Consider the following 16,363-nt stretch of genomic DNA (forward strand, 5'->3'; position numbering starts at 1 on the left):
GCACTTGGGGGTAAATTCCCTTTGCCTCTTCTAGCGCTAACCTTCCCACAAGCGCATTAGTTGGCAGCTCTGTTTAAAGTTTATTTACTAGTATCACAAGCCCATTCAAAATGTTCGATAATCCTTCACAGATGTACTTTGTGCTGACATGTGGGTTCTAATCCATGATGTGAGACTATGCTGGTAGCTGTAGAAACAACTGTCTACAACCCAGTCAAATACCCTCTAATCTTACACTTTGCCATGCCTCTACATTCCATTCTCTCTCCGCCCCAGTCCTGTCTAGTCATGTGTCCTATGGTGTTGACTGCAATCCTCCAGGGTGTTCTTACCCTCACCGGTATTTAGCATTGGACATCGGTTTTGACAGTGCAACATTCCTGGTGGATTCTTACACTGTCTGCCTCTTCCTAACCCACCTTATTATCCTCCACACCTGTACAGTAATTGTTCTGATGTGGAGGTGCCAGCATTGGACTGGGGTAAACACAGTAAGAAGTCACACAACACCAGGCCAAAGTCCCACAGGTTCACTTGGTAATAAACACCACCAGCTGTCAGAACGCTGCTCCCTCGTCAGGCGAGTGGAAGCTCCGATCACAAGCAGGGCACACAAAGGCACACACAATTTACAGAACACAGATTAGCTGTAAAGACTCGCATTCTGTAAACTGTGCACGCCTCTACATGCCCTGCCCGCGACCAGAACTCTCCACTCACCTGACGAAGGAACAGCGCTCCGAAAGCCAGTGGCACTTACCACAAACAAACCTGTTGGACTTTAACCTGGTGTTGCGAGACCTCTCACAGTAATTATTCTGTCAGATGAGCACCTCCTGGAACTGCAATGCAGGAAATCTCCACCTTTAATACATCCTGTCAGGGCTTTAGCTATTCTTCAGAACTCCTGAGCTTGATTTTGAATACCTGGAGGTACTTCCTGCATAAATGATTATCCAGGATGCATGGAGAGTTAACTCATCCTTACAACTACTTATGAATCAAATACTCATGCATAACTTTTTTTTACTTAATGCATTTTGGACTCCTTTAAATGTTGGTATCATCTGCTAAAATTTTATTTGCATCCCTTTAGACCGAAGCACTTTATCTAATTAACATATTTAAGTGGAACTATCACAGGGCACTTGGGAACCTGATTTAAACTGTCTGCTGCTATGCAGGGTTTCCAGAAGTCATAGAACTAAGCTGTTAAAGGGAGTAAGGTCCCACTGACCAGTTTTCTAATATTCCTGCTGAGCCAGTAATGTTCCCTCAGTGAAGCCTTTGGTCTTCCCTGTATTAATTAAGGACATAAGACGTAGGAGCAGGAGTAGGCCATCTAGCCCTTCGAGCCTGCCCCGCCATTCAATAAGATCATGGCTGATCTGAAGTGGCTCAGTTCCACTTTCCCGCTTTTTCCCCATAACCCTTAATTCCCTTGCCTACCAAAAACCTATCTACCTGTGTCTTAAATATATTTAGCGAGGTAGCCTCCTCCACTTCAACTGGCAGAGAATTCCAGAGATTCACCACCTTTTGAGTGAAGAAGTTCCTCCTCAACTCTGTTCTAAACTGTTCCCCCCCCCCTTTATCTTGAGGCTGTGCCCTCTAGTCCTGTTGTCCTTTCTGAGGGGGGAGAATCTCTCTACCTCTACCCTATCCAACCCCTCCAGTATCTTATATGTCTCTAAAAGATTCCCCCCTCATCCTTCTAAACTCCAATGAGTACAGACCCAGTTTATTTAGTCTCTCCTCATAGTCTAAACCCCTCATCTCCGGTATCAGCCTAGTGAACCTTATCAGGTTCTGAGAAGGTTCAGTTTCTGGCTTCACTTCCCACTCCAAGGCTCCAGAACTCACCTCTATGCCCTCCTTTTCCCACACACTCCCTAATCCAGTCACTGACTTTACCCTCTCCCAGTTAGGAGCACTGGCATTCCTCCCCAAGTACTCCACCAAGTTTCAGTCTTCTGCTGTTGGTTTTCTCTCCCATCTGCAGGTTGTCAATTTGATTGGCTGCCAGACACAAATCATAGCAAAGTCCTGCCTTGCAGGGCTCTTTGATAGCTTTTGGTATTCTGGTATCTGCATAAATAATAGGTGTGAAGGATCTGTGGTAGGACAAGAATACACTTAGGGGTTGAAGCAAGAGCATCCATATTATACTAACTTACGAAAGCTGCTGTATATGTGGACCAAATTAATTAAATTATATTCAGCAATGAATAAAAGCTTACTGTGGCAAGGAATTAAACTAAACAAAATTACAGAAAATTTATGCAAAAAGCAAAAATTTGTTCAAGCAGGAACCAGAAAGCCCTTGTGGATTGAACTACTAAAGCTTAAATTTATAAACTTTCAATTATAATTACTATGCTGACTACAGAATAAGGATTCAATAAAAATCCTGATATCAACAGACAAAGAATAGGACATCATTTCAAACCAGTCCAAACATATTCCAACTTCTCTAAAATCTTATCTGAAGATTCTATATCCAAGTCCAGTACAAAATGCACTTCTGGTGTCTGCACTGGGTCAGACAAATGTAGAATAAGAGTAACAGTGCAGTCATTTTTACAGAAATTTGAACTGTCAATTCTTAATTCTTCATATTAAATCCAAGAACACAGGTACTTAGACTTAAGTACCAATGTGGGTAAAACTGATTACTTAAATCGTTGGATCTCTTGTATAGAATAAAATAATTTCAAGAGTGACATTAAAGCATTTGTGTTGTACTATACATTGCAACAAAAGGAAAGGATGCAGGTTCACTCCTATGTTCTTTCAAACTGCAAACTTCTAATTTTGATCAAACTATTATACAGATACAAGGAGCAGCCCCTATCCCATGCATTTCAGAAGGAGAAAAATAGCAAATTAATTGCCATCCTTGGCAAAAGAAGCGTTCTAAAGGTAAGAAAAGAAAATACAATGTTTCTAGATGCCAAAACCAGTGTTGCCACTGTGTGAGAAAATGGTGAATTGACTAACCAATCAATTTGCTTGGTCATTCAAAGGTACAATGAAAAGTCTGATTATTGATTGCAATTGATTATTTCCTATTTGCAACTCAAATCATTTATATCATACTTACCATACAGGCTTCCCTGGCTTGTCCTACTGATGGATCTTTTTCTAGGATAGTTTTGTAGTCTTGCAGGGCTTCATCAAGTTTTTCAGTTTTCTCATACAGCTCTGCTCTTCTCAGTATAGCACGGATGTAATTGGGATTTAACTCAATTGCTACAAATTAAAAAAAAAGTCTCAAAATAGTACAAATTTCAACTTAACTCAGGGAAATTAGCATGAGAAAAGCTGTACATTTTCAGAAGGCTCCAAAATCTAAGTTGCTAATCTGACTTTCTGTAACAATTTGTGATTTGAGGAAACAATTTAGGCATAAAATTTACCTTTGGTACAATCAGATATGGCTTCTTCTTTATTATCCTGAAACAGAAAGAGTACCAGTGAACAAAATCTGAGAACACTGATATTTACAGGATACTTCTTATAAAGCATTGTTTAATTAAATCAACCTGAATTCCACATATTAGAGTTCACAAAAATAAGTGGAGATTACAGGGCCCAGTTTGGCTGTTTATCGGAGTAATTACTCCACTATTTGCTGTATTGTATTACCCTGCAGATCAGGTTGGTCTTTTATTAGCCAGCATATTTACTTTAATGTAGAAATAGAAAAAACGTTGCAAGGGACTTTTAAAAAAATCCATTATTTCCTTATATCTAAAATTTCTTTCCTGAATAATAAAATCAACCCATTGTAGTACAAAAGATTCACTTTACATTCTTAGCAGGTTTGAGTTAATGTCTCAGATAAATTAAAATGTTGATCACCAATTCACAAAACACCAGCATTTTAAATTACACATACAAGCAAATAAAGCGTCCCACTTTCATTTATGTGTTCCATGTAGTAACATCATAGACAGAATTACAAAATGTGTCGAGATTAATTCTTTCCCCATGTAAAGGGCAGGATTAGGATTTGTTGTGATGACTCTTATGGGTGAATCACTGTCAGTATTTGCCTTGGGGCTCACACCAAGTAGCCACTTGTATGAAGTAAAGCAATGCAGTTGATGCCAATGGAACTGTAACCCAATAAGGAGTTAGACTGGTTAGACATTATAACTAGTTTAAATTTCCCATACACCTGAATCAGGAGTGCACTTCTTTGAAGAAAATCCAATTTATACATTAAATGTTACCACAATTTTTTTTCCTGTCGTAGCTTTCCAGTACCTTGTTAGCATTAGATTTTTCTGAACTTTGGGGAAAAAATCCATATTGCAGGTTGAGGGGTGTTGCAGTCAGTGTAAAATGACTGTATTTTATAATCCATTCTTACATTTGCATTTCTTGAACAGTGAAACAGCAGAAGCATTTGTGTCAGAATGTTTACAAAATGAAACAAAGAATCAGGAAAGATCAATGATCTTATAAACATTTTTTGAACAAGTTACTCTTTGGAGGCACTGGTATTTTATCTAGTTCTCACAACCAAGATACTGTCAAACAGCAGATTTTTCATCCTTGTGTTCATGAACAAATTCCATCAAAATTTTTTGGGAAGATGTTAATTTGCTGAATTATTTATGTTAATAATTATTTACATTAATAAATAGTTATTTATGTTATGTTAATTTGTGTTATTTATGTTAATAAATAATTCACCATGAAACAATCATCAATAACTGCTCTTCTTGTATTTTCAAATATTGGAATTCCAATACAATATAAAGCAAATGATCAGGTCCATAATTAAATGGCTGTCAGGGAATGGCCAGTAAAAGTTAAAGCAAATCTTGAATAACCACGTTTGGCCTCTCCCACTCATCAATTCAATCTGCACGCACTACACGTATCATTAATTTCGGCAGCATAGCGACAAAACAGGAAATCTGCTCAACAAGTCAATTTGCTACAAATAGATCAGTCTTCCCTCGGAGGCAGATAATCTGTGTTTACCTGCATGTCTACAAATCTAGCCTGCAGAACACTGTGCAGGCACGACCAACGAGAAGTGCTTACCAGTTTCATTCTAGCAGCAGCTCGATTGGAATAAAGGATAGACCTGTCCTTCTGATAATATGCTGGACAAATACCAAGAGCCTCTGTGTATGAGTTCTCAGCCTCGGTATACTCTGAAAGTACGAGATAACATAATTAGTTTGTGGTTGTTCTTTACTCAGTATGTTAAAAAAAAGAGAATAGCAGGAAAAGTTGGCTTTGTAGAATGGATCCAACTAGTATCAAGTAACACCTGATGTGGCAACAAGATGTTATTTCCATGATAAAGAAAAAATTGCTTTCTCATAAAGGGACATATTCACCAACTAAAAATAATTTTCAAAACACTTCAATTGGTATCGATGAGCACAATTTCAATATTCCTGTTTGAATTGTTAACTGGGTTCTAAGGTACAAGTTTAAGAGCTACAGGTCCCAACATCAAATGCCAACATTTTGCTTGTTTATCTAACTCAAGGATATAGGCCAGGAGCAAACTGTTTTTGTCAACCAGGAGTTGAATTCAGAAAGTTAAGTTCTGTAACAGAGTACTCCAGTGCTCCAGTACTGGAGTGCATGGAACATAATACCCCACAGTAGTGCAGCGACATGGTGGCATAGTGGTTAGCACTGCTGCCTCACAGTGCCAGGGGCCCAGTTCAATTCTGGCCTTGGGTCACTGTCTGTGTGGAGTTTGCATGTTCTCCTTGCGTGATTTTCCTCCAGGTGCTCTGGTTTCCTCCCAGTCCAAAGATGTGCGAGTTAGTTTGATCAGCCATAATAAATTGCCCCTGAGTGTCAGGGGGATTAGCAGGGTAAATGAATGAGATTACAAGAATAGGGCCTGGCTGGGATGTGGTCTGTACATACTCGATGGGCCGAATGGCTTCTTCTGTACTGTAGGGATTCTATGGAGAAAGCAGTTAGAGAGACACAGATCTGAACAAAGTTGCAGAGATCACGAGGGACAAATTTTAAGAAAGGCTTAGCAATGATGAGATTTTATTATTCATTCATGGGATGTGAGGGTGTGAGCAAGGCCAGCATTTAATGCCCACCCCTAACTGCCTTTGATGTGGCAGTGGCAGTGAGCCACTTGTTGAACTGCTGCAGTTCATGTGATGCAGCTACACCCACAGTAATCTTCAGGAAGGAGTTCAAGGATTTTGACTCAGCAACAGAGAAGGAGCAGCAATATACTTCCAAGTCAGGATGGTATGGGACTTGGAGAGAAACTTGCAAGTGGGGGCATTGCCACACATCTGCTGCCCTTGCTCTTCTGAGTGATAGATTGGTTTGGAAGGTGCTATTTGGAAGTTACCTGGTGAATTACTTGCCACAGAATTCCCAGCCTCTGACATGTTCTTGTAGTAACTGCATTTATATGGCTGATTCAGTTAAATTTCTAGTCAATGGGAAGGGTTTTAATGATAGTAATGCTGTCGAATCTCAATGGGAAATGGCTAGATTCCCTTTTATCAGAGATGGTCATTTATGTCACACAAGTGCTAGGCAATGTTACTTGCCACTTTATCATGTCTTCACTCCAACATAAGGTCAGAAGTGAGGATGTTTATTGATGATTGCACAACATTGAGCACCATTTGTGGCCCCTCAAATAATGAAGCAGCCTGCTTCCATTCATCACAAGCTCCAGACAATGTTTCAGGTTGGGCCCATCAGTGACAAGAAATAGGGCATTCTGAGCTACACTCAGGAAAACCAGGATATAATGAAATTTAATGTTTTGTTCTCAGTATTAACACTTTTAGTTTCAATAATAACAATAACTGGCAACATGGGTAAATGGATAAACAATTAATTGACAAAACTATTTTAAACTATTCTGAATCATTCTCATGGTTAACGAAATGACTATTTGGCTAACCTTAAATACACTTAAGACTAAAACATACTGGGAAAAAACCTACCTCCTTTTTTAAATTGCCCATTTCCAACTTCTTTCAAAGTTAGACTCTCACCTTGCCTTCGCTGTAAGACAGAATGTTTATAAAAGTCTAAAAACCTGGTGCATGAATATGAAGTGCAGCATTTACAAGTACAATGTCAGAACAGTGAAAACTGTATATATACATATACACAGGCACACCTTCAAGTCTTACATCATCGTCCCTTTCAATAACCTTCCTTTTCAAATATCACCACTGGAATTAAAGCTTTTAAATTCTAGAGTCATCATTTGTTTTTACTACAGCAGTAGCTATTGTACAAATGAACAGAAAAAACATGAGTTCCCAGAATCTCCCTAAAAAAGATACTCAAAATTTCTGCTGTAGCCACTGGAGAGCTGTTACATAAAAGCATTAGAACTAGGAGCAGGAGCAGGCAATTCAGCCCCTTGAGCCTGCTCTGCCATTCAATACAATCATGGCTGATCTCATCTCAGTCTCATCTCCACCTCCCCATCTTTCATCCCACTGCTAACCTATGTATCTCCTTAAATTTGTTTAGCGTTCCACTGCATTGAAATAGAGAATTCCACAGATTCATGAACCTTTGAATAAAGTAATTCTTCCTCATTTCTGTCTTAAATCTGCCACTCCTTAGCCTAAAACTGTGGCCTCTTGTTCTAGAATGTCCAACAAGGGGAAACATTCCCTCTAACCCTGTCAATCCCCTTAGCATCTTAAATACCTCAATTAGATCTCCTCTCATTCTTCTAAACTCCAGTGAGTATAAGCCTAAGTTGCTTAATCTCTTTTCATAAAAGAAGTCCTTCATTCCTGGAATCACCAGAAACAACCTAGTGAACCTTCTGAAACGCCTCTCATACATTTATGTCCTTTCTCAAGCAAGAGGATGAAAACTGTGCATAGTACTCCGGATGTTGTCTCACCAACGTCCTATACATTTGCATAGCACTTCCCTACTTTTATACTTATCTATTCCATTAGCAATGAAGCCAAAATTCCATTTGCCTTCCTTGTTATCTGCTGTATCTGCATGCCAGCTTTCTGCAATTTATGTTCAAGGACACCCAGGTCCCTTCATACTATATTGAAATTTTGAAATTTCCTTCTATTTAGATAATAAGCTGCCTTTTTATTCCCCCTGACCAAGAGGGATAACCTCACACTTACCCATATTAAATTCCATCTATCAAATTTTGGCCTACTCACCTACTGATCCATATTCATTTGTAAATTTCTTATTTCCCCATTACAACTTGCTTTCCCACCTACTTTAGTGTCATCTGCAAAATTGACTATGGTACCTTCTACCCCTGCATTCAAGTCATTGATAATTGGGGCCCTGAGTACCAAAGCCTGCAACACACTACTGATTAGTTGTTGAACATAAGCTGACAACTGTAAGGTCCTATATATAAAAAATTGACAACTTTTCAGGTTCCTTTTATCCTGAGAACATTTAACACAAACTGATCTGACTAAAATGACAAATCCTGTGCATTTCCTAGTAGTAGCCCCAAGAGCAACAGCCTGGGAACAAGTCATCTGTTTGTCTTGAGTAGTGGGGATGAGGTATCAAGAAGGGAAAAAAAAAAATCAGAAAATTATTTTACAAATGTTTTCCAAGTTTTAATTAGCATTTTTTTCCCCTCAGTGGCTTAATAAATTCAAATTCTTAAAAATTTTACTAATCTTTCTTTGTAAAGCACATACAAGATAAATCAAGTTTTGGTATAATTGCTTCTTCTAGCGTGCTCCATCTCAGAACACAGGACTGTTTTGATGTAGCAAAAACTGAAAATCTTCTGATATTAATGCTGATTTTGATAGTCTTAGTGATTCTTGACTGGGATGAGCTTCCGATCATAGTTTCCCACCATCTCTATGATGGCCTATTTCCATCTCCAAACCAGAACTCAACTCTGCCCCGCCTCACTTTATCTGCTGCTAAAGCCATCATCCTTAATTAGGTAATTACTCCAATGCACTTCCATTCTCTCCCCATCATCAACTCAAGGCCATCCAAAATGCTACTGCATGTCTCAGGATCACACTGAATCCTGTTCACCCATCACTCCACCCATATTCACTGACCTACACTGGTTCCCAATTAAATAACTCAACTTTAATTTTTCTTTGTCAAATACCTCATTAGTCTCACCCCTCCCTATCTCTAATCTTCTTCAATCCTACTTATTTCTGAGATAGCTGTGCTACTCTTGAGCATCACTAATTTTAATCAACACCATTGATGACCTTTGATTGCCTAAACCCTAAACTCTGGAATTCTCTTCATAAACCTCTCTTATCTTCAAGGGGCTTCCAAAAATCTCTCTCTCTTTTATCAAGCTTTTGGTCATCTGCTACAAGATATCATAGAATGCCATATTTGGTTATTGTTACAAAAGCCAAACCTACCTCTTCAGAGAGCTGCCTGCATTGACAACAGTCCCACCCAGGCCCCATTCCATAACTGCCTGTATTTATCCTGCCAATCACACCCAGGTCACTGGCACCATGAGGGAGCACTGCTAACTAGTGTGTCACTGTGCTCCAAGAGTCATGGCACATAAATGGACTGAGAACTAACTGCATATGTGCAGTAAAGCACCTAAAGCTCTTTAGGCCGAAGACAGGTCATACGTGCCTGCGCAGAAAGAAAATGGTGCGACTGGGAGCAAGGCACCATTTTCTGAGATAAATCCCAATTTATTCAGGGAAAAGTCCCAGTTAAGCAGAAAGGAGGAAAGAGGAAGGAAAGAAACTCAGATTTTAAATGGCAAGGGCTCAGGAAGTGCCCTGGTGATCAGAGAAGGCACCAGAAGGTTGGTAACTCTGTGCTGAGCGCCACTGGAGCAAAAGTATCCCTTTGGAGCAGTAGTTCTGTTTGATCTGGTCAAAGACCTGAAGGTGTGCTTACAAGTTAGTATTTGAGCATAGACTCAGGAATCCAAGGGAACAGAGGCAAGATCGAAACTCTGCAAGATCAACCACCACTGAAGCCATTCATGTTGGAACTTTGAGAGAATTCCAAGGTTAGACTTTCAAAAAGGGAAGACTCGCATCCTTCGTAACAGAGAGAGAGTTTCAGTTAGGTTTGTTAACTCAGTGCTTACTTATGCCTGGCTGGGTTATTGAGAAAACTGAAATCTGCCTTGGTCGCATCTGCCATTTATTGTGCAGTTGGCATGTTCGACCACCTGCGCTTGTTAATTCACAAGTGCTCCATATTAACTCTGAACGTTAGAATACAAGGTAGATATTGAAAATTGTTTGGTCTTTTTGACCATTTTAATTGTTTGTTCAAAACTGTGGAATCTTGTGTCTTTGTCTACTTTAAACAAAATGTTATTGGCGTCTAATTGGATCTTAGCAAAAACTTGGGATTATAAGTTTTATACCTTGACATATTATTGCTGAAAATGCTATAAGTGCAAGTTGTTTATACCCTATTTGCAGTATTTCAATTTTAATTCCACACCTCCAATTGCAGCCATCCTCTCTCCTCCCCTACTCAATATTTCACCGTTTAACTTTGAGGTATATGTCCTTTGCTGTCTTGATTATTTGCAAATTCTATTTTGCATCATTATAACGGGTATTTTTTTAAATTCAATCATGGGACGTGGGCATCACTGGCTGGCCAGCATTTACTGCCCATCCTTAATTCCCGAGAGCAATTGAGAATCAACCACATTGCTGTGGCGCAGGAGTCACATGTAGGCCAGATTAGGTTAGGATGGAAGATTTCCTTCCCTAAAGAACATTAGTGAACCAGATGGGTTTTTCTGACAAACAACAATGGTTCCATGGTCTTCAGTAGATTCCCAATTCCACATTTTTTTTTACTGAATTCAAATTCCATCTTCTACCATGGCAACATTTGAATTTGAGTCCCCAGAACATTAGCTGAATTTCTGGATTAGAAGGCTAGAAATAATACCACGTGGCCATCGCCTCCCCAGATATTACATCTGAGATAATTTTGTTTTCTCTGACATGCTCCTGATTTTATTAAACCATTCCAATATTGCCCCCCCACCTCAATTTGCAATTGCAGTATATTTTCTGGTGCATCCTTCCTCTCTCCTTCCCTTTCCTCTAATTCTATTAAATTGTTTGTCCACTTTAGTCTTCAATTGTGAAAGACAATATCTAAAATGTGATTTTTTTTCTCTTAACAATGGTTGCTTACTCTTATGTGTTTCTAGTTTTTTTGGTATTCTTTCATAAACCATTTGTTTTCCCTTCCATTTTTGGAAATGTACGTATGGAATGTACTTTAACGGCAAGAGAAATGCTAAGTAATCACAAATGTGTGCTCATAGTGAAGAGGGAGTTAGATAACTGAAGAATACATAAGAAAAATAATTAACACCAGATGCAAAACACATGACAATAATGGGAAAACTTGATCCAGAAGGAAGTAGCACAAAGCAAGTAGACAACAAAATGACAATGTGCAGGTATTTGTAAGAATTGAAATCAGTCAAGTAAGTGGATTTCAAGGTAGGTTTATGTATGCTGGATTGAGAAGAGCAACATATGCACAGAATAAAGGAACAAACATTAGTAATAGTGAAAAAGGGTGACCACTGAAAGTGTCACATGAACATGGCATCAGGTGGACAAACTAAATAACAGATACAAATTAAGAAGTTACTCTGCTAGCCAAATCACTGTCAGTCCACATATTTAGTAACATGGGCAATCCTGGAAACACAACCTGCTGAAAGGGCATGAAATGCAATGAAAGAACAGTGAAGAGGATGATTCCAGCATTTACATCTCTAAGCTAAGAAGAAGCACTTAGAACTAAATTTCTCAAATAAATCATACTTTAAAATACATAGGTAATGCAAATTGTTTAACTTGTACGAAATACAAATTAAAATTCACAGAAGCCAATTAAAACTTGATAGTATGGGTATTTTATTTTCTTCTGTAGAGTTGTGAATACGTGGGACAGACCGCATAATTAACAAGTTAAATGACTTCAAATTACAAGTACAGATGGAAGATGGAAACATGTTGCTTCCTGAAATGCTGGCACTATGGAAGTGACAGCCTTTTTAGACATGTAACATATTAGGTATATTAGAGTTTTGCTATCTACAATTTTGGAAAGGGGACAGGAAGAAATTTATAATGGGTTTGGGTAGTGCAATGTTTTGGGGATTTAATGGTCAAATGAGTCTAAGTGTCTAGATTTTGTAGGGGCAGATGTGTGACAGCAGCTATTAGTGCTTGCCATTATTATCCCTCTGTACTGGACTGCAACCACAAGGTGCAAGTGTAGATCGATATAGGGATCCTGAGATTACAGACCATCATCTAATGCACTGCCACAAGATACATAATGACACCATCCCATCGCCTGAGCCAGCATCTAGTGCAATCAATTGATGTGGCAAAAACATCCCCTTTTCTGCTCTCATATTGCTGATAAACACACTATGTTCAGTCAGGTATAACTGCGTTTTAATAGCCATGCATGATAAACATTGCTGTACAACAGATCTGGTCTGAAAAGATACCATATAATTGTGGCACGTTTACATTCTGATTTATTATATTTTTTCAATTGAATTTTAAATAAATATTGAAAAAGCTTTTCATAATATTTCAGCTTCCACCACGTGTATTCCCCAACTATTATTTTGCTCTCTTAATTTTTTTAAACACTGATTAGATTTTAATGCTGTTCCTGGTTGACTGCCAGTGAGCATTCTTCAATGTGACTGGCAGCTCGATGACATCCTTGCAGCTCCATGCTGGAAATCCCTATTGAAGAACACTACAGCCTACCACAAAATGAGAGGTGGTAAAGTTTTCACCACAAAGTTCACTAGATCTTTCAGTGCAACCTTTAAGGTCAATAACAAGCATCTTTGATTTAGCTCTGATCCCAAAATCCAGGCCACTGAGATACATGACTGTAGTTACAGGCACATGGCAACTGTACACCTGCCTTTTAGTGCAAGAGCAAAATAGATATCAACCTATTTATACTTGGAGCCTTAGATCAAAAACCTTGCTTATATATAGATTTCAGAATTTGAAATTCTAGCACACAAATAGCAGCAATATTAGTAAATTAATAAGACACGAATAATCTGGTTTATAGTCCACAAAACAAACTCAAGACTTGGTTCAAAGTCAAAACAAATCCCACCACCTGAAATTAAGTCATACAGATTACCTTTTTCTCTTCTTCAGGCAGATCTTTCTCCAAATTTCGTAAATACTCTTCATCAAACTCAAACTTTTTGGCTTCCTTTATTTCAGAATCATCCCCCAACTCTATGTTATCTTCCATGCCTACAGACCCATCAGTCGCCAATGATTCTCTACATTCAAAGAAATGTTCTTCTGCTATCTCTTCAGCATCAACAATACGTGGGTTCTCAGCACTGCTACTGGCTCCTGAAATATCACTCTCCACAGGTGATATTATGCTCGAATTTGACTCACGATTTAAATGTCTGGTTGCCGCCTTCTGCTTCTCTCTCTCACCATCTGACACATTTAGAACAGTTCCAAATTTTTCAGAAATCTCTGCATCTTCTGATTCTCGATCCATTTACAGGTCTGATCTATTGAGTCAGAAAGAGAAAGGGAAGGTTACCACACCCAAGTGTATAATTTAATTTTTTAAACTGTATTAAGAAATAGGACTTTATGTAAAACAGTATGGAAAATTTTTTAGTGGAGACATGGTGAGAAATTTCTGTTGCCTGAAGAGGAGTTCTGAACTTAATGGGGCAGCATAATTTAAAATGTAACTGTACACCCAATTAACTGAAATTTTCTTGTAACTGTTCCCCATACATATTACTTTTCAAAGAATGAACATCAGCAAATTATTTACTTTCTGTTCCCATCCTCCAATGCTGAGAGAAAAACGCGGAAAAAATTTTCACAAAGTCGTCAAACTGGTTTGTGAGCAGCGCAAATTGATGTCCGCCAAAGGTGCCGTGTTTCAAATTAGGCATTAAACAAAAATCCTGACTGTTGTGATAAACAAACATGAAAAGCCACAAGGCACTATTTGAAGAGCACCGAAGCTTTCCCGTTATCTTGACCAACGTTTATCACTCCATTCACATTACTAAAATGGATTGTTGATCCCACTGTTCTTTATGGTACTTTTATGTAAACAAATTAGTTTTAACGTTGTCACACATTACAACAGTGAAACACTTCACTTTGCAAAAACCTGAAGATGTGAAAGATACAATATAATGAAAGCACTTTTTCCACATAAAATTCATGCTTTTAGTAAATTTGGATAAATTGAGTTTTCTCTCACATTCCCTTTTAGAATGAAAGCTATTGCCAGGGGACATAACGCCCAGTCCGTGTAAGGAACACAATTGGTGGGGCCTTAATGCAATATTTACAAAAGACAGGATTTGAAATGTTATAGGTCTTGGCTACCTTAGATTTTGCCATTGCTACTTTAAAGAAAATATGCTTTTTCGGTTTATTAACAGAATCACTGTTAGGGTTTAAACATAAAAATATTTGCTAAATTTTCAACGCAAGCTCGACCATATGCTGAAGAATATATTGGGAAAGCGGCATACAGGAGATAACAACTTTTTTGGGACATGGCCTTCTTTGCAGCCATATACTGCTCATCAAAAACATGATGATTTTGTTTGCTGCTCCTTTTATATTTCCTTCTTCAGCTTGGGTGAGTTGATATCTAGCAGAACAAACCTATCGGGGGCTAAGTTAAACAGGATCAAAACCAAGTTGGGGTGGCACGGTGGCTAGCACTGGTGCCTCACAGCACCAGGGACCAGGTTTGATTCCTGGCTCTGGTTACTGTCTGTGTGGAGTCTGCATGTTCTCCCTGCGTGGGTTTCCTCCAGATGCTCCGGTTTCCTCCCACAATATGAAAGACATGCTGGTTAGGTGCATTGGCCATGCTAAATTCTCCCTCAGTGTATCCTAACAGGCGCCAGAGTGTGGCAAGTAGGAGACTTTCACGGTAATTTCATTGTAATATTGATGTAAGCCTCCTGTGACAATAAAAAAAATCTCCAGCATGCAAGTCCAGCACTCTGTGGTCAGGGTTCCATTTCAAGAGACAAGTTTACAAATTCACACCAGCATTGAAATGTCAACCAATGCTAAACTGTTTCATTTTAACAGAAACAAAATGCAAACTTCATGATTACTCATGCTATAAAACAGTGAAATAAATGAATCTCTTTTTATTTTACATTAACACCATTTTATGTTTAAAATTTGATTTGGGTGCATATTGATGCAACTTTCCCAATGAATTAACACCCGCCATCTGCATTGGAATGCACAAATGAATTGTTACAAGTTAAATATCGGGTTCAATAGCAAATATATTTAAAAATGTCATTATCCCATTTCATGCCTCTTATGAGTAATCAATTTCTTAATGAGTTTTGCAGCATTAGTTTCAGTTACTAATAGTCCCAAAAGCCACCTCAACAGTTATATGTAAATAAATGTGGATCATACACTTGCCAGACAGCCTTTATATGCTGGAAATGCGCACTCCAGTCAGTAACCATACTGTCAGATTCCATATTTGGTCAATATCAGAGTGCCCATTTATCCTTATCCTTAATAACAGATAACTGCAAAATACTGTGGATGCTACAAAAATAAAGAGCCGGGAACACTGAAGCAGATCTTATAGCTTCTGTGGAGGGAGAAACAGTGAAGGTTCCAAGTGGAATATCCTTCCTCTGAAGGGTGACATAGTGGCATGGTGGTCAGCACTACTGTCCAGTGCCTGGCACTCAAGTTCAATTCCAGCCTTGGGTGACTGTCTGTGTGGAACCTGCATGCTCTCCCCATGTCTGCACGGGTTTCCTCCGGGTGCTCCAGTTTCCTCCCATCATCCGAAGGCGTGCAGGTTAGGTGGATTGGCCGCGTCAGGGGGACTGGCTAGAGTGAATGCATGGGATTATGGGGATAGGGCCTGGGTGCGATGGCTGTCGGTGTGCAGACTCGATGGACCGAATGGCCTCTCCCTGCACTGTCTGGATTCTATGAAGAGTATTTCCAGCACTTTGTTTTCTCCCTGCTCTCTGCCACTGGGAGGCCGCTTAGGGCTGGTGACTGTGGAAGGATTGGGACCGTGGCTCACCCACCCACCGGCCTCCTGAGAGAGGAAAGGGTGTGTGTGGGGGGGGGGGGGGGGGGATTTGAGAACTGTCCTCTTTAGAAAGGAAAAACAACTAAATGTTGATGCAGGAAAACTTGACATCCAGGCGATAAATGTACCCTTTCCCACCGGGACACATCTCCTTTCTCCTCCGAGCCGGGCTGGGGTGGGGTGGGGTGGGGTGGGGTGGGGTGGCGGACTCCCCCCCTCTAATGGGTAAGCCGGGTGACAG

General features: G+C 39.3%; 1 protein-coding gene across 1 annotated transcript in view; it reads right to left on the reverse strand.

Moving 5' to 3' along the window:
* The window catches only part of ttc1 (tetratricopeptide repeat domain 1), a 61,586-nt gene that overhangs the window by 45,078 nt on the left and 145 nt on the right, over positions 1 to 16,363 (reverse strand). Inside the window, exons 2-6 of the mRNA XM_080201692.1 lie at positions 13,174 to 13,567; positions 6,972 to 7,032; positions 5,062 to 5,174; positions 3,420 to 3,456; positions 3,104 to 3,252 (exon numbers count right to left, since the gene is read on the reverse strand). Of these exons, the coding sequence (XP_080057818.1) occupies positions 3,104 to 3,252; positions 3,420 to 3,456; positions 5,062 to 5,174; positions 6,972 to 7,032; positions 13,174 to 13,554 (741 nt within the window). The 5' untranslated portion in view covers positions 13,555 to 13,567. The remainder of the gene's footprint in view (positions 1 to 3,103; positions 3,253 to 3,419; positions 3,457 to 5,061; positions 5,175 to 6,971; positions 7,033 to 13,173; positions 13,568 to 16,363) is intronic.

This window comes from Carcharhinus amblyrhynchos, chromosome 13, assembly GCF_965287045.1.
Source record: "Carcharhinus amblyrhynchos chromosome 13, sCarAmb.v2.hapA, whole genome shotgun sequence".
Taxonomy (NCBI): Eukaryota; Metazoa; Chordata; class Chondrichthyes; order Carcharhiniformes; family Carcharhinidae; genus Carcharhinus; species Carcharhinus amblyrhynchos.